The sequence below is a fragment of the Mandrillus leucophaeus genome, unplaced genomic scaffold (assembly GCF_000951045.1).
Source record: "Mandrillus leucophaeus isolate KB7577 unplaced genomic scaffold, Mleu.le_1.0 Scaffold199, whole genome shotgun sequence".
Taxonomy (NCBI): domain Eukaryota; kingdom Metazoa; phylum Chordata; class Mammalia; order Primates; family Cercopithecidae; genus Mandrillus; species Mandrillus leucophaeus.
The window spans coordinates 1,130,794-1,154,992 of NW_012102020.1; the positions used below are offsets into that span (position 1 = coordinate 1,130,794).

General features: G+C 42.3%; 1 protein-coding gene across 1 annotated transcript in view; it reads left to right on the top strand.

Annotated features, from left to right (window-relative positions):
- Positions 1–23,105, top strand: part of TFRC (transferrin receptor) — a 27,517-nt gene extending 4,412 nt beyond the window's left edge. Inside the window, exons 3-17 of the mRNA XM_011978708.1 lie at positions 1,466–1,615; positions 2,445–2,547; positions 4,349–4,462; positions 5,489–5,587; positions 5,977–6,116; positions 8,071–8,228; positions 9,345–9,464; positions 10,817–10,902; positions 11,111–11,174; positions 13,187–13,254; positions 14,606–14,664; positions 14,871–14,952; positions 17,435–17,656; positions 18,983–19,123; positions 20,208–23,105. Of these exons, the coding sequence (XP_011834098.1) occupies positions 1,466–1,615; positions 2,445–2,547; positions 4,349–4,462; positions 5,489–5,587; positions 5,977–6,116; positions 8,071–8,228; positions 9,345–9,464; positions 10,817–10,902; positions 11,111–11,174; positions 13,187–13,254; positions 14,606–14,664; positions 14,871–14,952; positions 17,435–17,656; positions 18,983–19,123; positions 20,208–20,450 (1,849 nt within the window). The 3' untranslated portion in view covers positions 20,451–23,105. The remainder of the gene's footprint in view (positions 1–1,465; positions 1,616–2,444; positions 2,548–4,348; positions 4,463–5,488; positions 5,588–5,976; positions 6,117–8,070; positions 8,229–9,344; positions 9,465–10,816; positions 10,903–11,110; positions 11,175–13,186; positions 13,255–14,605; positions 14,665–14,870; positions 14,953–17,434; positions 17,657–18,982; positions 19,124–20,207) is intronic.
- Positions 23,106–24,199: the final 1,094 nt, after the last annotated feature.

Sequence of the window (24,199 nt, forward strand, 5' to 3'; positions counted from 1 at the left end):
GTTAGCCAGGATGGTCTCGATCTCCTGACCTCGTGATCCGCCCATCTCGGCCTCCCAAAGTGCTGGGATTACAGGCTTGAGCCACCGCGCCCGGCCGATCATGGGTAATTTAACTGCCTGACTTAAGTCTAGTGCTTCTTAGTTTCTGCTGATACTCACCCATTAACCCATAGGCCAATAAGTATCCGGAGACAGTGTCTCCCTCTGGTGGCGGCTGGAATACAGTGGTACGATCTCATCTCACTGCAGCTTCAACCTCGCAGGCTCAAACGATCCCCCCACCATAGCCTCCTGAGTAGCTGGGACTATAAGCACGCAGCACCATACCCAGCTAATTTGTTTTTTAAGAGACGGAGTCTCACCATGTCTTCCAGGCCGGTCTGTCCTTAGATTTTTATTTTTATTTATTTAGTTATTTATTTTGAGATGGAGTCTTCCTGTGTTGTCCAGACTGGAGTGCAGTGGCACGATCTCAGCTCACTGCAACCTCTGTCTCCCAGGTTCAAGTGATTCTCCTACCTCATTCTCCTGAGTAGCTGAGATCACAGGCTTGTGCCACCACACTCTGCTAATTTTGTTTTTAGTAGAAACGGGATTTCACCATATTGGCCAGGCTGGTCTCGAACTTCTGACCTCAGGTGACCCTCCTGCCTCGGCCTCCCAAAGTGCTGGAATTACAGGCGTGAGCCACCACACCTGGCCAGATTTTTATTTTATATTTATTTATTTTATTTTTAATGGGCTTTCTGGCAAAAGCCAGAAAGCATGCTAGACAGATTCTAAGAGCTGTAACACTTGTCCATATAGTTTTACTATCTTTGCACATCCATGCCTCTGTGCAAATAATAAATTTATCTTTTCCTTTTTTCAAGCTTCCTATAGTTAGCGTGGTACTATAATTCTTTAGTCTTAAGTTACGGCATTTTCTACTTCATCTAGTTGATGCTTTTGTGCTTATTTACTGTACACCAGATATTATGGATAAAGTGAGAATATAGTCCACCCCACAAACATGTGAGAACTAATATGCTGAGTAAATAGAAAGAGCGATGGGAGATCAGACCAAGGAGCAGCTTTGCTTCAGGGTATTCAGAAATGCTTCACAAGTAGGTGAAAATTGAAACTATGTACCCTGTTTAGCACAGTAGTACTATCTTAGATTTTATAATTGACTTTATAGTAGATCTCCTGGAAGCTACTCATTTCCCCTCAGCAGATACATTATGATGAGGCTCTTGAAGGGGTCCTTTATAGTGGGTAAAGAAGCTGTGAAGTTATAAATTAAGATTTGGGGCACAGTTTTTTTTTTCTTAGTTTGTGTTAATCTAGAAGTTTTGGGTCACAGTTCGTTTATCTAAACTATGAGGGATAATATTTTGCTTTCAAAACAATTTGTTTAATCCTTGAGTTAAATGTTTATTTTAAATTAAACTTAAGTTTATTTAAAAGACATTTTCTCCTCCAGGCTGCTGAATGAAAATTTATATGTCCCTCGTGAGGCTGGATCTCAAAAAGATGAAAATCTTGCATTGTATATTGAAAATCAATTTCGTGAATTTAAACTCAGCAAAGTCTGGCGTGATCAACATTTTGTTAAGATTCAGGTCAAGGACAGGTATGTTGAAAGATGGTAAACTTATTTTTATACAAGTAGCTATTTTCAGGTGTGCTAAATATAGCAAAGACTTTTTGTTACTGTTGCTTTTTTTTTTTTTTTTTTTTTTGAGACGGAGTCTCGCTCTGTCGCCCAGGCTGGAGTACAGTGGCCGGATCTCAGCTCGCTGCAAGCCCCGCCTCCCGGGTTTATGCCATTCTCCTGCCTCAGCCTCCCGAGTAGCTGGGACTACAGGCGCCCACCACCTCGCGTGGCTAAATTTTTGTATTTTTTAGTAGAGACGGGGTTTCACCGTGTTAGTCAGGATGGTTTCGATCTCCTGACCTCGTGATCCTCCCGTCTCGGCCTCCCAAAGTGCTGGGATTACAGGCTTGAGCCACCGCGCCCGGCCTTTGCTTTTTTTGAAACAGAGTCTTGCTCTGTCGCCCAGGCTGGAGTGCAGTGACATAATCTCTGCTCACTGCAGCCTCTGCCTTCTGGGTTCAACTGATTCTCCTGCCTCAGCCTCCAAAGCAGCTAGGATTACAGGTGTACACCTCCATGCCCAGCTAATTCTTGTATTTTTAGTAGAGGTGGGGTTTCACCATATTGGCCAGGCTGGTCTCGAACTTTTGACCTCAGGTGATCTGCCCGCCTCGGCCTCCCAAAAGTGCTGGGATTACAGGCGTGAGCCACCACACGTGGCCCAAAGGCTTTTAAAATAAAAATTAAGCTTAAGATTTAGAGGTAAATTTCCTGAAGCCAAATAATGCAAGACATACTAAATGTAAGCTATTATGTTTTTTGGACGGATGACCTTAGGCTTATTTTAACTTCATCTTTTTAACAGTGCTCAAAACTCGGTGATCATAGTTGATAAGAATGGTGGACTTGTTTACCTGGTGGAGAATCCTGGGGGTTATGTGGCGTATAGTAAGGCTGCAACAGTTACTGTAAGTAAGGCAAAACAGTGCATGAGATGCTTTTCCCTCTTGAATCATTCAAAACTCATCTTTTCTATTCTTAGGAGTTATACATTTACTTGTGAAACGTAAATTATCGTGAGATATTTTGGTTTTCAACCCTCTAATGACACAGTCAACATGCAATGTCTTCTCTCTCTAATCACTTTCCCCATATCCGGCTTTATTTTTTCTTTATGGTACTGATAGCACCTGACATTATCTATGCCTTTGTTTCCGTTAGAATGTGAGCCAAATGAAGAACCATGGGTTAGTTCTATTTACTGCCATGTCGCAGAGCTTTGCAGAATGGCTGACCATACATAGTAGTATTTGCTAAACAAATGCATATCCTCCCTGTGGGGACAGATCTAAATATCCATCTTGGCTGGGGCCTAGTCTTAGCTTGATTCATTAATGCTTGATCTTTTTTTATTTTTGTTTTGAGACAGGGTATCACTCTTTTGCCTTAGCTGGAATGCAGTGGCGTGAGCTTGGCTGACTGCAACCTCCACCACCACCCAGGCTCAAGTGAACCTCCCGAGTAGCTGGGACGTCCTGCTAATTTTTATTTTTTATTTTATTATTATTATTATTATTATTTGTGGTAGAGACAGGGTTTTGCCATGTTGACCAGGCTGGTCTTGAATTCAAACGCCTGGGCTCAAGCCATTCATGCACCTCGGCCTCCCAAAGTGCTGGGATTACAGGAGTAAGCTGCTGCACCCAGCCCTTGATCTTTTTAAACTTAGACAGATACAGTCGAATTAACACAGAAATAGAGAACAGATAGATGGAATAATTTTCAGCTTAAAAATCACATTTGTGGTTGGGCGTGGTGGCTCACGCCCATAATGCCAGCGCTTTGGGAGTCCAAGGTAGACAGATCACCTGAGGTCAGAGACAAGCCTGGCCAACATGTTGAAGTCTACTAAAAATACAAAAATTAGCCAGGCATGGTGGTGGGTGCCTGTAATCCCAGCTACTTGGGAGACTGGGGCAGGAGAATCCCTTGAACCCAGGAGGCGGAGGTTGCAGTGAGTGGAGATTGCGCCATTGCACTCCAGCAGGAGCAACAAGAGCGAAATTCGTCTCAAAAAAAAAATCACATTTGTGAGTCGGGCATCTCCAGTGGATACCTTTCGAGGCAGGTGCAGTTCTGTGGTGATTCCTTGCCTTTCTGGATACTTGTGCTTTATCCCTTTGCCTGGCTGCCTGTAAGCCAGGAGTTTAGAGATGGTAGATTGTTCTGTTAAAGAACATTGAAGATTTTTCTTCAGCTTCCAGCTTTCTGTGTTCAGGTGCTTGGTGTTAGTGTCTGTTTATAGCTGTTCATCTGGACTCAGCTTAGGAACATAATGACACATCCAAAGTTGGTGTATGCAAGTCACTTTGTTGTAATAGATGGTGTTTTAATTTTGGGACAGATGTATTGTCAGGTCTTTCGGTTAAAACCTCTTTCTATGATGTCCTCAAGGCGAAGATTGTTCCAGGCCTCCAGTCCCATGACCAGCCTACATAGGCCTCTTTAATCTAAATGCCCTTTACATGAAAGGCAGCGTGGAATAAAAGCATGAAAGACATAGGAGGCTAAAACTCTTGATTTTATTCTAATACCTCTGACCTAAAAATTAGAAAGTTTTTTAGAACTCATGTCTTTTTTAGGCCTTGGCCTCCTTTTATCTCTTACTTGGGTTGCCTGTCTTAGGTTTGATCTATAAAACTCTTGTCTCAAGATTTTAGAGCTGTTCCAATACCATAATGCTCATTAAATCTAATGTCTTTGTTCTAGGGTAAACTGGTCCATGCTAATTTTGGTACTAAAAAAGACTTTGAGGATTTAGACTCTCCTGTGAATGGATCTATAGTGATTGTCAGAGCAGGAAAAATCACCTTTGCAGAAAAGGTGAGTGTGGGTTATTTTATATATATATATATAATATTCAATACAGTACTTTGGTATCTTATTCTTCAGGTAAGTTGTATTTCTTGTTAATATTCTTACATTCTGAAAACCAGCGATCTTAAACTCTCATACCAGATAATATAATTTATTAAAAGTGCTAAGCAAATCAAATAAGTTCCACTTCCCTAATCAGAAATGCTTAAGTGAAAGCTGTTTGTCTGTATAACTCAGTTTTACGCATATACAGAATACAGTTAAAAGCATGTTTTATAAAAAGGAAAATAAATAGCCAAACATACACAAGGAACTAGATTGGAACATATCAAAGGACAGTGGTGATTTCTGCATTTTTAAAGAAGTGGCAGGGCTCACACTTGTAATCCCAACACTTTGAGAGGCTGAGGTGAGAGGCCTGCTTGAGCCCTGGAGGCTGTGAGATGTGGCTTGTGCCACTCCAGCCTGGGTGACAGTGGGACTCAAAAAAGTGGTTGTCTTAGATGGGTTTTTGTTATTTTTCCTTTTCTTTTTTTTTTTTTTTTTTTTTTTTGAGATGGAGTCTCTGTCACCCTGGCTGGAATGCAGTGGCGTGATCTCAGCTCACTGCAACCTCTGCCTCCCAGGTTCAAGTGATGCTCCTGCCTCAGCCTCCCGAATGGCTGGGATTACAGGCGCCTGCCACTAAGCCCAGCAAATTTTTGTATTTTTAGTAGAGACAGGATTTCACCATGTTGGCCAGGCTGGTTTCAAACTCCTGACCTCATGATCTGCCTGCCTCAGCCTTGCAAGGTGTTGGGATTACAGGCGTGAGCCACCACGCCCGGCCCGTTATTCTTATTTTGCAAACAAGTGAGTTAATTTTTCAGGAAACAATTAACAACACATTACTAGATAAACAATTTGAAATATTTGGAAGTATTCTGAGTTTAGTCCTCTGTAACCATTTGGCCTTTAGCATAATGTCCAAGATGTATTCTCATTTCATATGATCAGATTTTCATTTTCTGAGCTTTATGTGTTTTCTTTTAGGTTGCAAATGCTGAAAGCTTAAATGCAATTGGTGTCTTGATATATATGGACCGGACTAAATTTCCCATTGTTAAGGCAGACCTTTCATTCTTTGGACATGTGAGTTATTTCTTGAGTAAATCGCCGTTTTGAGTTCTTTGAATTGTTCTTGGATTCCTATATTAGCAGAAATAGCACTGTGTCTTCCTTAAATGCTCTTTTTCTGGGAGGGCATTAGCAGTAAGCAAGAAGATAGATTACATTGACTTTGAGGCTTTATTATTGCTTGGTAAAAGTACTTTATCAATAGTACCTTGAACTGAGAATTTCCATGTGCCATGAAAACAGGAGTCACATTGTAGAGCCACTCAGATTTTTGAGGCTTCAAGTTGGTAAACTAAGGTTGGGCTGCAGCCTTATACCAAATCCGAATCTTATACCAACTCCGAATCTTACAGAGAACTTTTGAGGAAGTATGTGATGGAGCGAATTGCTCTTTGTTTTCCTAGGCTCATCTGGGAACAGGTGACCCTTACACACCTGGATTCCCTTCCTTCAATCACACTCAGTTTCCACCATCTCAGTCGTCAGGATTGCCTAATATACCTGTCCAAACGATCTCCAGAGCTGCTGCAGAAAAGCTGTTTGGGTAAGTTTTTATTTGAAAGCTGTCTTGCAGGGTGAGGTTTTATGGTTAGGGAAGAACGGTAATATGTTGATTAAAATGTTAAACATGATTATAATTTTCCACATTTGGGAATTTGGAAGATAGTTAGCTATTACCTTGGTATAGATAAAAATGAATTTTTCTCTATAAAGAGATCTTAATGGACTTACAAATGCAGGAGAATAAGGAGACTTACAACCCCAGTGAATTCCTTGTGCAAGATTCCTGGCATAACTTCTGCTCAAGTACTTCTGTGCTGAGGCACGATGCCTGTGGCAACCCATTCAGTTAGTGGAGAGAATCTGTTAGAATTCATATTGGGATAAAATCCCATTCCCTGAAACATCCATTTGTCTGGATTTTTCTTCTAAGCAACACGGGATGATTCCAGTTTCCTTGTCTGTAGATTGAGAAGCCTCACTTCTCATGCTGGTTTCCAGAGAAACCGTTTATGGTCATGGCGCTCCTGGATATCCTCCCTGTAGTGTTAGTGTTCCTCTTTAAAAACAGCCCAGTTCCGTTACAGTACGTAGCATTAATTTTGATTTGGATGTGGACATATTTCTCATTTCCTGTTATAGGATAGAGATCGAGTTTCAGACCTTTATGAAAGCATTTATCTCCTGTATGACATAGGCTCTCTGATCCTGTTTCTTTAACATAATTGGATAGTGAAAATATATTCTACTTGATAGTCTCAAATGAAGAACGTCTCTATGTAAGGACTATGTGAAATACCATGACTATTGATCATGCTAAGAGGCCTTTAGCGTAGGGGAGGGAGTGTGTAACATACTATGGCCATTGATAATGCTAAGAGGCCTTTAGCATAGGAAGGAGTGTGTAACATACTATGATCATTGATAATGCTAAGAGGCCTTTAGCATAGGTGATTTTTGTTGACTCATTCTACCTACCACCTACAAGTCGTAACCAACCTGTGAAGCCAGTGACGCATCTTACCCTTATGTAGTAGGGGAGTAATAATGTTTCAACCTATATTTGTGTAATTAAGCCCCCTTAGGAACAGCTATTATTTGGGGTAACACAGAGGAATTAGATGGGGGAAGCATAGGATTTTTTGGTTTTTTTTTTTTGGTGATAGTCTTACTCTGTTGCCCAGGCTGGAGTGCAGTAGTGTGATCCTGGCTCACTGCAACCTCCACCTCCTGGGTTCAAGGAATTCTGCCTTAACCTCCCAAAGTGCTGGGATTATAGGCGTGAGCCACTGCATCCAGCTGAGGAATATTTTTTATAACTGAGATAAGAATGTATACTATCCTTATTAGTGGTGACAGTTGGGAAACATAAAAATGTATTAATATCCTTTTATATATTAAAAGAACTTCATTTTGAGTCCATCTTGGCATGTATTCCAAATATAAACTACATAACTATATCTGGCGGAAAGGCATATATCAGATGAGGACAGTTAGAAGTTTTGTAAAATATTGCTTAAACTAGGAATTCATGGTTTTCAGTTGGCTGCCTACAAATCAAAGTAAGACACAAATGGTTCACCACTACAGAGTAAGTTTGTTTTTGTTTTTGTTTTTGAGACAGGAATTTTGCTCTGTTGCCCAGGGTAGGGTGCAATGGTGTGATCTCGGCTCACTGCAGCCTCTGCCTCCCAGGTTCAAGCGATTCTCCTGCCTCAGCCTCCTGAGTAGCTGGGATTACAGGCACCCGCCACCATGCCCAGCTAATTTTTGTATTTTTAGTAGTAACGGGGTTTCACCATGTTGGTCAGGCTGGTCTTGAACTCCTGACCTTGTGATCCACCTGCCTCGGTCTCCCAAAGTGCTGAGATTAAAGGGGTGAGGCACTGCGCCTGCCCGAGAGTAAGTTTTGTTTATATGTCCTCTTAATCTAGAGCCTCACTAGACAAAAGTAAACTTTGGGCAAGGAACAATAACTCAGAACTTTCTGGTCCTAGAAATATGGAGGGAGACTGTCCCTCTGACTGGAAAACAGACTCTACGTGTAAGATGGTAACCTCCGGAAACAAGAGTGTGAAGCTCACGGTGAGCAATGTGCTGAAAGAGACAAAAATTCTTAACATCTTTGGAGTTATTAAAGGCTTCGTAGAACCAGGTAAAGACCGCCCCCACCCCTCTTGGTTTTTTTTTGTTGTTGTTGTTGTTTTCTTTGCTGTTCTTAAGGATGTGGCTAGGGAAGGAGGGAGTGTACGATGCTGGCTTGGCTTGGTTTTATGAAGTGCTTAATCTTACCTGTCCTAAAGTGAATTGTTTATGTGTCAGATTTTTTTGTTTTTGTTTTTGTTTTTTTGAGAAGGAGTTTCACTCTTGTTGCCCAGGCTGGAGAGCGGTGGTGCGATCTCGGCTCACTGCGACCTCCACCTCCCAGGTTCAAGCGATTCTCCTGCCTCAGCCTCCCCAGTAGCTGGGATTACAGGCGTGTACCACCATGCCTGGCTAATTTTGTATTTTTAGTAGACAGGGTTTCTCCATGTTAGTCAGGCTCTATGAGGTCAGCTCCTGACCTCACGTGATCTGCCTGCCTCGGCCTCCCAAAGTGCTGGGATTACAGGTGTGAGCCACTGTGCCCGGCCTATGTGTCAGTTTTACTGGGAGGTAATAAGGCCCTAGGAAATTCTTGTTAAAAATTGACCATTGTGACTAGAAAATCTATTCTAAGTTATTGACTAGACCAGTGATAAGCAAATTTCTTAAGGGGGCAGATAATAAACCTTTTGCAGGCTATACAGTCTCTGTTTTAGCTGTTCAACTCTGTAGAAGCAAGAAAATAGGCATAGACTGTACGTAATGAATGGGTATGCAGGCTGTAGTTTGCCAGTCCCTGGAGTTGAGTTTAAATGCAATCAAATAGCCAACACCTACTAAGAAATAAGAAAATGACTACTGGCCCCGCTACATACTCAAAATCTTATTTGCAGATCTCCCATATTGCTGCTCTTTGTAGGTTACTTAAAAAAAATTATTCCTGTTCTTTTATTCTTTCACTTAAGTAGTCAGTAAATTTAATTAGTAATGTAGGAAAAAAGTAGCTCTACTAGTAAAGTAAAATTAATATTCTCATGTGAATTTTTAATTCCCAGAGTTTTTAGTCAGATTTGAAGTAAGGGCTTTTATTCTTAATACATATACTGCACTTTTACCTTTCTACTGATGTGCTAATTGTAGAAAAGTTTAGAAGCTTATTTAAATTCTTCCTCTTTTGTTTTTAAAGATCACTATGTTGTGGTTGGGGCCCAGAGAGATGCGTGGGGCCCCGGAGCTGCAAAATCCAGTGTGGGGACAGCTCTCCTGTTGAAACTTGCCCAGATGTTCTCAGATATGGTCTTAAAAGGTAGAGTACAAATTTTGGTTCCTTTGAATATTGGTGCACTACAGATGGTTCTAGATGTTGTACTGTGCTTTGCTCGCTTTGCCTGCATTCCTGTGGTTCCCTCATGCCAGACTCTAGTTCTTAAATACAAGGCAGATTGTCTTTTGTTGTAGCTGCCTTTTTCTTTGAAACAGCTTTCCATAAAATGTCTTAGCTGTGCTGAAAATCACCAGTTTCTTTGAGACAGTGGATTATTGAGCCCTAGTGCTTAGTTTGATGTATCCAGCATGATAAGGCGGACCATAGTCCCTAAGTAATCTATTTGAAAGCAGTAGCATACCTCTATACTCATGTACTGAGGCCTAACAGCTATTGAAATTTTGTTATGTTTATTCATTTATTTTTTGAGGCAGAGTTTAACTCTGTTGCCCAGGCTGGAGTGCAGTGGCACGATCTCAGCTCACTGCAACCTCCTCCTCCTGACTTTAAGCCATTCTCCTGCCTCAGCCTCCTGAGTAGCTGGGATTACAGGCGCCCACCACCACGCCTGGCTAATTTTTGTATTTTTAGTAGAGACGAGGCTTCACCATGTTGGCCAGGCTGGTCTTCTGACCTCAAGTGATTCACCCGCCTCAGCCTCCCAAACTGCTATGAGTGAGCCACCGTGCCCCGCCTGTTTTATTTTTGAGCCTTTCTGTCCTGCTTGCCACTCTTTCACACTCCTACCCACCCACACATTCAAAATCATCATATTCTTGAATCTTTGGGTCACAGGGCAAATTGCAATGCTTATCTTTAATACAGAGTACATTAATGGAGAAAAAAAAATACTGAGGGAAGTGGGTGGGATGGAGGGCAGTGATACATGTATCCCCAAAAGGTGCTGTCACAAGTGTAGTTTCTCTGCAAACTCTTCTTATAACTTAAATTTGTGAATTTTTATTTTATTTTAGAGTTATTTTTTAAAAATCCAATGTTTTGATTTACTTCTATGCAAATTCTCAAGATGTGCATCATCATGCTTACACTGTTTTCAGTGATCTCTGGGTCCAGAAGTTAAGGAACTGAAAGAATGAAATTGTAAAAGGGCGACTACTGGCCCCTGCTATCTATGTACTCGAAATATTATTTGCAGATCTCCTACATTGCTTTTTGTAGGTTGCTTAAAAAAAATTATTCCTATTCTTTTATTCTTTCACCTGGAGTCTCAAAGATTTTGTTAGTATTTTTTTTTTCTTTTTTGGCTCAGAAAAGAAGATTTTGGAATCTGCTATCTTGGAGTTAGACTTTCTGATTCATCTGAAGTAGGATACCTTCCATCCTTGCCCGTGTATAACAGTTCCCAAGATAAAGCTAACTTTCTTCTCTTTCAGATGGGTTTCAGCCCAGCAGAAGCATTATCTTTGCCAGTTGGAGTGCTGGAGACTTTGGATCGGTTGGTGCCACTGAATGGCTAGAGGTATTCTTTATCATCATCTATTCCCATATTGGGCACCTGAGCTTGTGGGTTCAGGCTGTCCTCCAGAAATGATGTTCTTATAGGTTTGATTTTACCATTTTTGCCTTTGCGCTTAGTCTCAATAGAGTCCAGAATTGAAAATGAATCCCTATTGCTACTGTATGTGATAAATGAACAGATTTGTACTTATTAGTGTTTTCTCTTCTAGGGATACCTTTCATCCTTGCATTTAAAGGCTTTCACTTATATTAATCTGGATAAAGCGGTGCTTGGTAAGTATCCCTTTCTTTAGCTGTTTATGAATTCAGGTAAACTACTTTTTTTTTTTTTTTTTTTTGAGTTGGAGTTTCATTCTTGTCGCCCAGGCTGGAGTGCAATGGCACAATCTTGGCCCACTGCAAGCCCCGCCTCCCAGGTTCAAGTGATTCTCCTGCCTCAGCCTCCCAAGTAGCTGGGATTACAGGTGCTCACTACCACGCCCAGCTAATTTTTTGTATTTTTAGTACAAAAAATTGACTATGCTTCACTATGTTGGCCAGGATGGTCTCGAACTCCTGACCTCAGGCAATTCGCCTGCCTTGGCCTGGGATTACAGACGTGAGCCACCATGCCTGGCCGGGTAAACTACTTTGAAGTGGAAGGAAGCTTTTTTTTGAGACAGGGTCTCACTCGATTGCTCAGGCTAGAGTGCAGTGGCGCAATCTTGGCTCACTGCAGCCTTGACCTTCTGGGCTCAGGTGATCCTCCCACTTCAGCCACCTGGCTAATTTTTTTTTAATAGAGATGGGGTTTTGCCATGTTGCACAGGCTGGTCTCAAACTCCTGAGTTCAGGCATTCTACTTCAGCTGCCCAAAATGCTGCGGTTACATGCGTGAGCCATTGCCCTCAGCCTGTATCTTAACCTTCCTTTAAATAGTCGGTCAAGTTACACAATGAACACATATTGCCTTGTGTAGAGCAGTGGGTGGTTCTCAATGTGGCCCCCAGATCAGCAGCATCAGGAACTGTTACAATGCAAACTTTCAGGTCCACCCCAGACCTTTGAGTCAGAAATGGGAGTGTTGGTCTAAAAACTGGGCTTTTTTGGCTGGGCATGGTGGCGCACGCCTGTAATCCCAGCACTTGGGGAGGCCAAGGCAGGCGGATCACCTGAGGTCAGGAGTTCGAGACCAGCCTGGCCAACATGGTGAAACCCCATCTCTACTAAAAATACAAAAATTAGCTGGGCGTGGTGGTGGGCACCTGTAATCCCTGCTACTCAGGAGGCTGAGGCAGGGGAATCACTTAAACCCGGGAGGCAGAGGTTGCAGTGAGCCGAGATGGTGCCTTTGCACTCCAGCCTGGGTGACAGAGCGAGACTCCATCTCAAAGAAACAAACAAAAAAACTGGGCTTTTTTTTTGGGCAACCTTCGGGGAATAAAAACTTACTATTTTCTTAAGGACAAAGTATCCTGAAGCAAAGAAGCCCAAACAAATAAACAAAAAACTTTAACAAGCATGCCAGGTAATTCTGATGGACTACAGTTTTAGGACCATAAGGTCTGGACTATTTTGAGGTGAGAAGGAACTAAACTATGCCATATAGAATGGTACTTAGAGAGTAATTCACATCCTGTTATGTTGTGGCATCACTGATAGAAATATTGGATAATCAAACTTTTAGAAGAGTTTGAATGTTCACTGGCAGCAGAAAATTGACAGAGTTTGAGTGTTATTTAAAGTGCAGATTACGTTCAACAGGAATGGGGTAAAGAAAGTGCAGATGTAGTTGATGAACTGAGAATAGTGAAATGTCTACATGGGGGAAAAAAGGAAAGTTACAATTAAGCCTCTAGGTTAGTTATTTCCCTGTTGTATGTTTGCAGCAGAATGTGCTGAGTATAGCAAGCATGTTGTAGCTCTAACCTGGGTGAACCAGAAAGTTAAATGTGAAATTGCTAATGGAGGAGGCTGCACATGTGTGGGGGCAGTGGATTTATGGGACCTCTAGGTACCTTTATCTTAATTTTGCTGCTGAACCTAAAACTGCTGATATTTTTAAAAAGATCACTAGGATTAAAGTATGCAAACTCAAGGAGTAGTAAGAGCTCACTTGAGTCAAGTTATCATAGTTGCTAAAGAACTTGATACCAAAATTACTTTTGTCTACTTGATGAATAGGATAGCTGTTGCGTAGGGCCACTGATGTAGATTACTGTCTTATTTGTCAAGTACTTGTAGAAGTAGCAGTGTGAAAATTACTGGAGTGGAGAAGGGGCAATGATGAAAGAATTTCTTTTCAGGTACCAGCAACTTCAAGGTTTCTGCCAGCCCGTTGTTGTATACGCTGATTGAGAAAACAATGCAAGATGTGAGTATATACCTCATTACAAAAATGGATGACTTAATTTTTTGTTGAATCGACCTGAGATAAAAAACACTGATATGTAAAACCATAGTCAGTAACAAAAACTAGGAATTGAGAATAAATTCTATAGCAGCATCATTAAAGAGATACTTGCCTGTTGAACCATATGAGATGAGGAGGTATATGAAGGGCTGCAATCTCAAAAAATATGTCGTCTCTTTAGGAATATATAACAAAATGCCACGAGGCCTGAGCTGTAGGGCAGGTGCCCACAGGGGATTGTCTGTAGAGTCACAATGCTAAGGAAGGCTGAAATCAACTTGAACTGTACTTTGAGAAAGCCGTATGGAATATTCATTGAATAAAGAATTAGCATCGTTTTGAGTGAGGGAGCAGCATATGAAGGAAAACATTTGCTCAGTGGGATTAGAGGCTGTGTATTGGAGTGAGTAAAGTTAGATACAGGTCAGAGAGCAGATACTGGCTTTGATCCCAAGGGATACTAGGGATTATAGGATCTCAAGCAAGGCACTAATGAATTTACCAGTTAGGTTGGTGGCATAAGATGCACTAGAAGGAAGAAACCAGAAACAAGATAGGCATATTATGGAGCCTAAAGAGGGCTTTTACAATTGTGGGTATGCCACCGTGGTTTTTTGGGTGCTTTTTTTTTTTTTGAGACGGAGTCTCCCTCTGTTGCCCAGGCTGGGGTGTAGTGGAGCAATCCTGGCTCACCGCAGCCTCCGCCTCCTGGGTTCAAGTGATTGTCCTGCCACAGCCTCCCGAGTAGCTGGAATTACAGGCATGCACCACCACACCTGGCTAATGTTTGTATTTTTAGTAGAGATGGGGTTTCACCATGTTGGCCAGGATGGTCTCGATCTCTTGACCATGTGATCATCCCACTCGGCCTCCCAAAGTGCTGGGATTACAGGCATGAGCCACTGTGCCCGGCTTTTTTTTTTTTTTTTTTTTTTTTTTTTTTAAGAGACAGGGTCTTGCTCTGTTGCCCAGGCTGGTCTCAAACTTCTGGGCTCAAGTGGTCTCCCACCTTGGCCTCCCAAAGTGTTGGGATTGCAGGTGTGAACTACCCCACCTGGCCTAGGCCCACTTTTAAAATGTTAATTAAGAAGGAAACATTTTTTCCTAACCATAACTAAAGGAACTGAAAACATGAGCCTAGTTAGTAATAACTTAAAATTGAGACTGTTTTAACTGTCATAAATAATTTCTTTTCAAGAAGATATAATACAAGTTTTCTATTTATAAATTTTTATAGAGTAACATGTTAGTGACTAGCCTGAATAAATAAGTTCCAAAAGGTTAGTTTTAATGATAATTTCTTATCTTACAGGTGAAACATCCGGTTACTGGGCGATCTCTATATCAGGACAGCAACTGGGCCAGCAAAGTGTAAGTTGAGAAAAGTGAATGAACAAACTAATAGAAAAGCAGAGATTCTGCCTCCTGTGTCAGGTAGAATCCAAATCTGTCCTTGCATTGAGCTTACTTACACCTAAAGATACTCAACTGAAGAATTTATTTCGGATGTGAGGACTAGCATGATAGAACAGTCTTCTTTAGAAAACTTTCTAAAGACACATCCTTTCTTCTTGCAGTGAGAAACTCACTTTAGACAATGCTGCTTTCCCTTTCCTTGCGTATTCTGGAATCCCAGCAGTTTCTTTCTGTTTTTGTGAGGTAAGTCTGAGGAACCCAAAACCAAAAGCATTCCATCAGTTCATTTAAATGACAAGTGGAGAGAGGCTCTCTAAAAGAAATGATCTTTATCTGGGAATGGGAATGTGCTTTATTGAGAGAGGTAAAGGAAAGCAAGTTTTTAAAGGACAAATGACAAGGATTACATAATTATTTTGAGGTAATTATTCTTGACTACCAAGATCAGTCAAGGTTTACAGGCAGTTGCTCGGCAGATTTTCTCACAAGAGAATTTTTTTGGTGCAAGGTGGCAGTGGCCTCTGTGTAAGGTTGTAGTTTTCGTAAAAAGGAAAACAAAAACCCTTAGTCCTTGTTATCAGACATAGAAGGGTGAGACCCTTCTCTTCAGGGTTGCATTTTTGTTAACACTAGTGACTCCATTTTGCTTTTGCACGTATCTTAGTTGTTGGGGTTTTTTTGTTTGTTTTTTGACAATGATGTCTTGCTGTGTCACCAAGGCTGGGGTACAGTGGCCCAATCATGGCTCACTGCAGCCTCAAGCCGTCTTCCCCCTTCAGCCTCCAGACCGTTCGGATTACAGGCAAGAGCTACTTACTACACCTGGCCATGGATCTTCTTGTGTCAACTTTGAGACCAAGTTTACTGGAGTGCTTAAAATGTTTTAAGAAGTTGTACACAAGTGCCGGACGTGGTAGCTCACGCCTGTAATCCTGTAGCAGGACCAGCCGCAGACAGAACCCCCCAGACACCGAGTTAAAGAAGGAAGAACTTTATTGGGCTGGAAGCTTTGGCAAGACTCACGTCTCCAAAAACAGCTCCCTGAGTGAGCAATTCTGTCCCTTTTAAGGGCTTACAACTCTAAGGGGGTCGGCATGAGAGGGTCATGGTTGATCAAGCAGTGGGAACGTGACTGGGGGCTGTATGTACTGGTAATTTGAACAGAACAGGACAGGGATTTTCACAATGCTTTTCCATACAATGTCTGGAATCTATAGATAACATAACCCGTTAGGTCAGGGGTCGATCTTTAACTAGGCCCAGGGTGCGGCGCGGGGCTGTCTGCCTCTGCCTTTTAGTTTCTACTTCTTTCTTTGAAGGCAGAAATTGGGCATAAGACAATATGAGGGGTGGTCTCCTCCCTTAATCCCAGCACTTTGGGAGGCCAAGGCAGGCAGATCACGAGGTCAGGAGTTTGAGACTAGCCTGACCAAAATGTTGAAACCATCTCTGCTAAAAATACAAAAAATTAGTCGGATGTGGTGGTGGGCACCTGTAAGCCCACTACTCAGGAGGCTGAGGCAGGAGAATGGCTTGAACCGGGGAGGTGGAGGTTGCAGTGAGCTGAGATGGAGCCACTGCACTCCAGCTTGGGCGACAGAGCGAGACCCTGTCTCAAAAAAAAGTTATACACATGTAATTATTGCATGTTCCTTCATTATCAGTTTTAATATAGACTTATTAATCTCAATTAGCTTAATTAGCATTTGAGTTTATTACTAAAACTTCTTTAAGTATGAGTTTTAATAATGAGTGTGGTGGGTCACACCTGTAATCCCAGCATTTGGGAGGCCAAGGTGGGTGGATCATTTGAGGTCAGGAGTTGAAGACCAGCCTGGCCAACGTGGTGAAACCCCATCTCTACTAAAAATACAAAAAAATTAGCTGGGTGTGGTGGCTCATGCCTATGATCCCAGCTACTCAGGAGGCTGAGGTGGAAGAATCGCTTGAACCCAGGCGGCAGAGGTTGCAGTGAGCCGAGATCGCGCCATTGCACTCCAGCCTGGGTGACAGAGCAGGACTCTGTCTAACAACAACAAAAAAACGAGGCTGATTTTCTTGAGTGATTGAGCAGTGGCCTGCCTATTGGACAGTCCAGCTGAACAGTATTTTCATCAGGCTGGGTACAATAGCTCACACCTATAATTCCAGCACATTGGGTGGCTGAGGTGGCCAGGAGTGAGACCAGCCTGGGTAACATGCCTAGACTATATCTCTACAAAACATTTTTTTAATTAAGCTGCCCAGTGGCATCTGTAGTCCCAGCTTCTTGGGAGGCTGAGGCAGGGGGTGTCCCTTGAACCAGGAGCTCAAGCCTGCAGAGAGCCAGGATTGCATCAGCACACGCTAGCCTGGGTGACAGAGTGAGACCTCGTCTCAAGGTACATTTCATGTGTGTTCTCTTTTTCCATGATAAAGGCCCAAACTTCCCAGAATGAAAAACGTACAGCCTTAAGGAATTTGGCTAGAAATCTATTCAAGGCATATGATACGATAGGACAGGGATTCTGTAGAACCTGGAAGAAAGTCATCACTCTAGGAGTAGGTTAGATTCAGAGAAGTAGCAAGAATGTACTTAAAGCAGCAGATAACGAGATCACATTGGGGTGGGAATGTGTTAGAAGCAGCGGGGAGCTGTAGTAACTTACCTCGATGGGGAAGCCAGAATGTGAGGCTTTTGCTGGTAGACCTCACGTGAGTGCCATAGCCTCGCTTTTTCTTGCAGGACACAGATTATCCTTACTTGGGCACCACCATGGACACCTATAAGGAACTGGTGGAGAGGATTCCTGAGCTGAACAAAGTGGCACGAGCAGCGGCAGAAGTAGCTGGTCAGTTCGTGATTAAACTGACCCAAGATATTGAATTGAACCTGGACTATGAGAGGTACAACAGTCAGCTGCTTTTGTTTTTGAGGGATCTGAACCAGTACAGAGCAGATGTAAAGGTGAGCACTGATTCCAACTATGTTTTTACTGCTGAATGTCAAGTAGTTTGAAGTGTGATGTGTTCCTATGTGTTCCTGGTGGGTGGAAGGATGATTGTAGCCAAAGTACATTTTAAAGTGAACGGAGGCACAATTTTACATAGAATTTGTAACTTGTTTGACAGAAGTTGGGAGGCTGTGGATCAGAGACATAGGACAGAGCTCAGCAGTATTTCAGAATCTAGAGCAATGTCAGGTTTTCTATCACTCATGTCTCCCAGGCAGCCCGTCACAGAATATGACGATCTCAGCAAGGAGTTGGGCTGTGTGCGTTTCAGACATGACGTGGATGGAAAGACAGCACAGCTAGTAGGATTCTGTCTCGTATTGATCCTGTGCATCTAAAATTCAAATATTCCATTAAGTGAAACTGATAAGCAGGGTGAGGTGGTGCACGCCTGTAGCCCCAGCTACTTCTGCTGAGGCAGGAGAATTACTGGAGCCCAGCCTGGTCGACAGCAAAATCCCATCTCTAAATAAATTAATAAAATTAATATTAAGTGGCTTCCAGATAGTTTTATGGTACTAGGAGTTGATTTTTTAACAGATCTCTTAATTGAAGTAAATCACTGATAACCAAATCTTTTTATGTTTGTCTTTTCTTTTTCTTTTTTTTTTTTGAGAGACAAAGTCTCACTCTCGTCCCCCAGGCAGAAGTGCAATGGTATGATCCCGGCTCACTGAAACCTCCGCCTCCCGGGTTCACGCAATTCTCCTGCCTCAGCTCCCCAAGTAGCTGGGATTACAGGCGTGTGCCACCATGCCTGGATAGTTTTTGTATTTTTAGTAGAGCTGAGGTTTTACCCTGTTGGACAGGCTGGTTTCAAACTCCTTCCCTCAGGTGATCCACCCGCCTCAGCCTCCCAAAGTGCTGGGATTACAGGTGTGAGCCACCACGCCTGGCCCCTTATGTCTTTCTTGAAACTAATTGTAACTGTTGAAAATGGAACTTACCAGATGGAGATAACGATCCTGAAGTACATTGAACCACAGTGTTTTCCCCTAGAGGGAAGTTTTCCCCCAGAAGGAGAATTGAACTGGAAACAATCTAGTACATAGGATTGTATAATTATGTTTAAATTCCTAATGAGAATGGTTTTCTTACATGCTGGGCTGAAATAGAGTGTATATCACAGTCTGTAGAGCTTGGAACCCTGTGCAAGGTGCTTTTGGAGCTTATCTGCGAGTTCCTTTTATCAGAATCTTATTAACACGTTAAATTAGAAAGGCACGAAAAAGAGCGTCCTTAGAAACAAAACTTCTCATAGCGAAGAATGTCTGTTTCAGGAAATGGGCCTGAGCTTGCAGTGGCTGTATTCTGCTCGTGGAGACTTTTTCCGTGCTACTTCCAGGCTAACAACAGATTTCAGGAATGCTGAGAAAACGGACAAGTTTGTCATGAAGAAGCTCAATGATCGTGTCATGAGAGTAAGTGAAGTTTTGGGAAACGAGGAACTAAAGAATGTGTAAAATTTTAGTGGATAAATCTTCCACTTCCGCAGAGTGGACAAACTCTAGGAGTCTAGAATTCCGTTAAGAAGGGAAGAAGGAGCATTAATGGCTTAGCTGTCATTTTCTATTTCTGCTAATTCAGACCTTGGCCAAACCTAGTCTTCTTGGAAGAGACTTGGCTGTAAACCTTCCGGGTATACTCCAGTGGGGAAAAGAATCTGAACACATTTAAAGTTTTCCTTTGTAAAATGAATCCGTTTCCTTTAAACTATTTATTTATTTATTTATTTTTGAGACGGAGTTTCACTGTTGTTGTCCAAGCTGGAGTGCAGTGGCGCAATCTCGGCTCACTGCACCCTCTGCCTCCTGGGTTCAAGTGATTCTCCTGCCTCAGCCTCCCGAGTAGCTGGGATTACAGGTGCCCACCACCACGCCCGGCTCATTTTTTGTATTTTTAGTAGAAACGGAGTTTCACCATGTTAGCCAGGCCAGTCTTGAACTCCCAACCTCAGGTGATCCACCGGCCTCTGCCTCCCCAAGTGCTGGTATTACAGGCGTGAGCTGCTGTGCCCGGCCTCCTTTAGAATTTTAACCTTAGAAGATTAGCATTAGCCTGGTTCCCAGCATTCTGTTTTCCTCACTCTGCTACAGAAAGTCTGATCAGCTGCTGGACTCAGTGGCTCACGCCTGTCATCCCAGCACTGTGGGAGGCCAAGACAAGCAGATCACCTGAGGTCCGGAGTTTAAGACCAGCCTGACCAACATGGAGAAACCCCGTCCCTACTAAAAATACAAAAATCAGTCGGTGTGGTGGCGGCGCCTGTAATCCCAGCTACTCAGGCTGAGGCAGGAGAATTGCTTGAAGTCAGGAGGTAGAGGTGGCGGTGAGCCGAGATTGTGCTATTGCACTCCAGCCTGGGCAACAGAGAAACTCTGTCTCAAAAAAAAATAAAAGAGCGATCAGCATTCCTAATTTGGGAAACTTTATGTTGGAAGTGAACAGTTGTTTTGCTACAGAAGTCACAGGACAGTGTAAATTGCCCGATGCTTTGTTTTATAGGTCGAGTATTACTTCCTCTCACCCTATGTGTCTCCAAAGGAGTCTCCTTTCCGGCACGTCTTCTGGGGCTCCGGCTCCCACACGCTGTCCGCTTTACTGGAGAGCTTGAAACTGCGTAGACAGAATAACAGTGCTTTTAATGAAACGCTGTTCAGAAACCAGCTGGCTCTCGCGACTTGGACTATTCAGGGAGCTGCAAATGCCCTTTCTGGTGACGTTTGGGACATTGACAATGAGTTTTAAACGTGATACCCGTAGCTTACGTCAGAACAGCAGGATAGTCTAGTTTCTAGACTCGTGCTGATTGTGCTACGTTTTCAGTAGGGCTTCAAAACCTGATGTGAAAATTCCATCCCATCATCTTGGTACTACTAGATGTCTTTAGGCAGCAGCTTTTAATCCAGGGTAGACAACCTGTCCTTCACGTTAAAGCGAATAACCACTTAAAAAATGTCCCTGATGGCATATTCCCCTCTCTAGAGTCGTAAGTGCTGTGTAATGGTAACTGCCTCTTTCCTGGTGGTGTTAATGAAAATGTCAGAAACCAGTTATGTGAGCGATCGCTGTGAACCCTAAGGGCTGGTCTCTGCTGAAGGCTGTAAGGGGTCGCTTACTTCGAGTGATCCTCCAACTTCATTTGATGCCGGATAGGAGACACCAGGTCGACAGACCTTCTCCAAATGAGATCTGAGCCTTTCCATAAGGAACGTAGCTGGTTTCCTCATTCCTGAAAGAAACAGTTAACTTTCCGAAGAGATGGGCTTGTTTTCTTGCCAGTGGGGTCTGAAATGGAGGTCCTTCTGCTGGATCAAATGAGGCTCAGCTGTTGATTGCAGGAATAAGGCCTTAATATGTTCACCTCAATGTCATTTATGAAAAGAGGGGACCAGAAGCCAAAGACTTAGCATATTTTCTTTTCCTCTGTCCCTTCCCCATAAGCCTCCATTTAGTTCTTTGTTATTTTTGTTTCTTCCAAAGCACATTGAAAGAGAACCAGTTTCAGGTGTTTAGTTGCAGACTGTTTGTCAGACTTCAAAGAATAATACACTGCCAAATTTTGGGCAAAGTGTTAATCTTAGGGGAGAGCTTTCTGTCCTTTTGGCACTGAGATATTTATTGTTTATTTATCAGTGACAGAGTTCACTATAAATGATGTTTTTTTTTATAGAATATAATTATCGGAAGCAGTGCCTTCCATAATTATGACAGTTATACTGTCGGTTTTTTTAAATAAAAGCAGCATCTGCTAATAAAACTCAACAGATACTGGAAGTTTTGCATTTATGGTCAACACTTAGGGGTTTTGGAAAACAGCCGCAAGCCAAATGTAATTGAATAAAGTTGAAGCTAAGATTTAGAGATGAATTAAATTTAATTAGGGGTTGCTAAGAAGTGAGCACTGACCAGATAAGAATGCTAGTTTTCCTAAATGCAATGAATTGTGAGCAAGTTATAAATAAATGTCACTTAAAGGCTGTGGAAGTACTCCTGCACAATTTTATAGCTCAGTTTATCCAAGGTATAACTCTAATTCCCATTTTGCAAAATTTCCAGTACCTTTGTCACAATCCTAACACATTATCGGGAGCAGTGTCTTCCATAATGTATAAAGAACAAGGTAGTTTTTACCTACCACAGGGTCTGTATCGGAGACAGTGGTCTCCATATGTTACACTAAAGGGTGTAAGTAATTATCGGGAACAGTGTTTCCCATAATTTTCTTCATGCAATGACATCTTCAAAGCTTGAAGATCGTTAGTATCTAACATGTATTCCCAACTCCTGTAATTCCCTATCTTTTAGTTTTAGTTGCAGAAACATTTTGTGGTCATTAAGCATTTGGTGGGTAAATGCAACCACTGTAAAATGAAATTACTACAAAATTTGAAATTTAACGTGGGTTTTTGTTATCTTTGTGGTTTCTCCAGGTCCTCTACTTAACAGGATAGTAGCATACATTTGTAATGTTTGCTATTGACAAGTCATTTTAACTTTATCACCTTATTTGCATGTTACCTCCTATAAACTTAGTGCGGACAAGTTTTAATTCAGAATTGGCCTTTTGACTTAAAGCAGGGGGACTTTGTGTAGGAGGTTTGGGGGGTGTGGGGAGGGAGAGTCCCCAGAAGATCTTTGACACGTCTGCCTACCCATTCGTGGTTATAAATTAAATGTAGGTATGAATAAGTTTGAAGCTACATGAGTGAACCATCGTTATAAATGTGATCAGCTGTTTGTCATAGGGCAGTTTGAAACTGCCTCCTAGGAAGAGGCTCATAGGGGTCTCTTGAGGTTCTTAGTGTAACTTACTTAGATTTACAGCCTCACTGGAATTGTTTCACTACTCACAGTCTCTTTCATCTTCAGTTTTATCTTTAATCTCCTCTTTTATCTTGGACTGACATTTAGTGTAGCTATGTGAAAAGGTCATAGCTGAGATTCCTGGTTTGGGTGTTACGCTTACATACTTAAATGAAAGTGTGTGACATACTCATAGTGTAACACAACATGAAAAAAAGGCATACATTTTGCAGCAGTCAGTCTCTTCAGAAAACCCTCTTCTATAGTAGGGTTGAGTTACTTCCTATCAAGCCAGTGTGTGGTAACAGGCTCAATATTCCTGAATGAAATACCAGACTAGTGACAAGCTCCTGGTCTTCAGATGTCTTCTCGTTAAGGAGATGGGCCTTTTGGAGGTAAAGGATACAATTAGTGAGTTCTGTCATGATTCGCTATTCTAGAACTTGCATGACCTTTACTGTATTAGCTCTTTGAATGTTGTTGAAATTTTAGACTTTCTTTGTAAACAAATGATATGTCCTTATCATTGTATAAAAGCTGTTACGTGCAACAATGTGGAGATCCCTTATCTGATTTAATAAAATACTTAAACACTGAGTTGTCGTTTTTAGATAAATTTTTTAAAAAGAGCAGTTTTAGGCTTATAGCAAAATTAAACAGAATTCCCACATACCCACCGTTTCTGCCACGTACACATCCTCCATGACTGCCAGCACCTTGCACCTCAGCGGCGTGTTTGTTACAGTGGGCAGCCTGCATGGGCATACCGTTAGCGCCGTCAGCACTGTTAGTCTGCTGTTTCTATTAGGGTTTGTTCTCCTATGGTTTTTGACAAATGCGTAATACCATTCTATACCTTACAGAATAGTTTTATTGCTGTAAATCTTGTGCTCTGCCCATTCATCCATCTCTTCTGTAAGATCCTGGCAACCGCAGATCTTACGATATCCATAATTTTACCTCTTCCAGAATGTTACAGTTGGAATCAGAATATAGCCTTTTCAGGCTGGCCTCTTTCACTAAGCAATAGCATTTGTTTCCTCCATGTCTTCATGATGTGTTCTTCATTTCTTTTTAGCACAGAACAATATTCTGTTGTCTGCAGTTAGCACAGTTTATCTAGCTCACCTACTTACTAAGTAATCTTGTTGCTTCTAAGTTTTGGCAGTTATGAATAAACTGATAAGCACCTGTGTGCATGTTTTTTCTGTGAACCTAGGTCTTCAGCTCTTTAGGTAAATACCAAGGTACATGATTGCCGCTGTCTTCTAAGTGGGCAATCGGCTCACTGCAGCCTCCACCTCCCGGGTTCAAGCGATTCTCCTACCTCAGCCTCTGAGTAGCTGGGATTACAGGTGCCCACTACCACACCTGGCTAATTTTTGTATTTCTAGTAGACATGGGGTTTTGGCATGTTGGCCGGGCTGGTCTTGAACTCCTGACCTCAGTTGATCCACCTGCCTCAGCCTCCCAAAGTGTTGGGATTATAGGCGTGAGCCAGCGTGCCCGGCCTCTACTGGCAATTTCTAAATATATGTCACCATGTGCCACATACGTAATTTTATTTGTTTTTGAGACAGAATCTTTGCTATCGTCCAGGCTGGAGTGCAGTGGTGCTATCTCAGCTCCCCGCAACCCCCACTTCCTGGGTTCAAGCGATTCTCCTGCCTCAGCCTCCTGAGCAGCTGGGA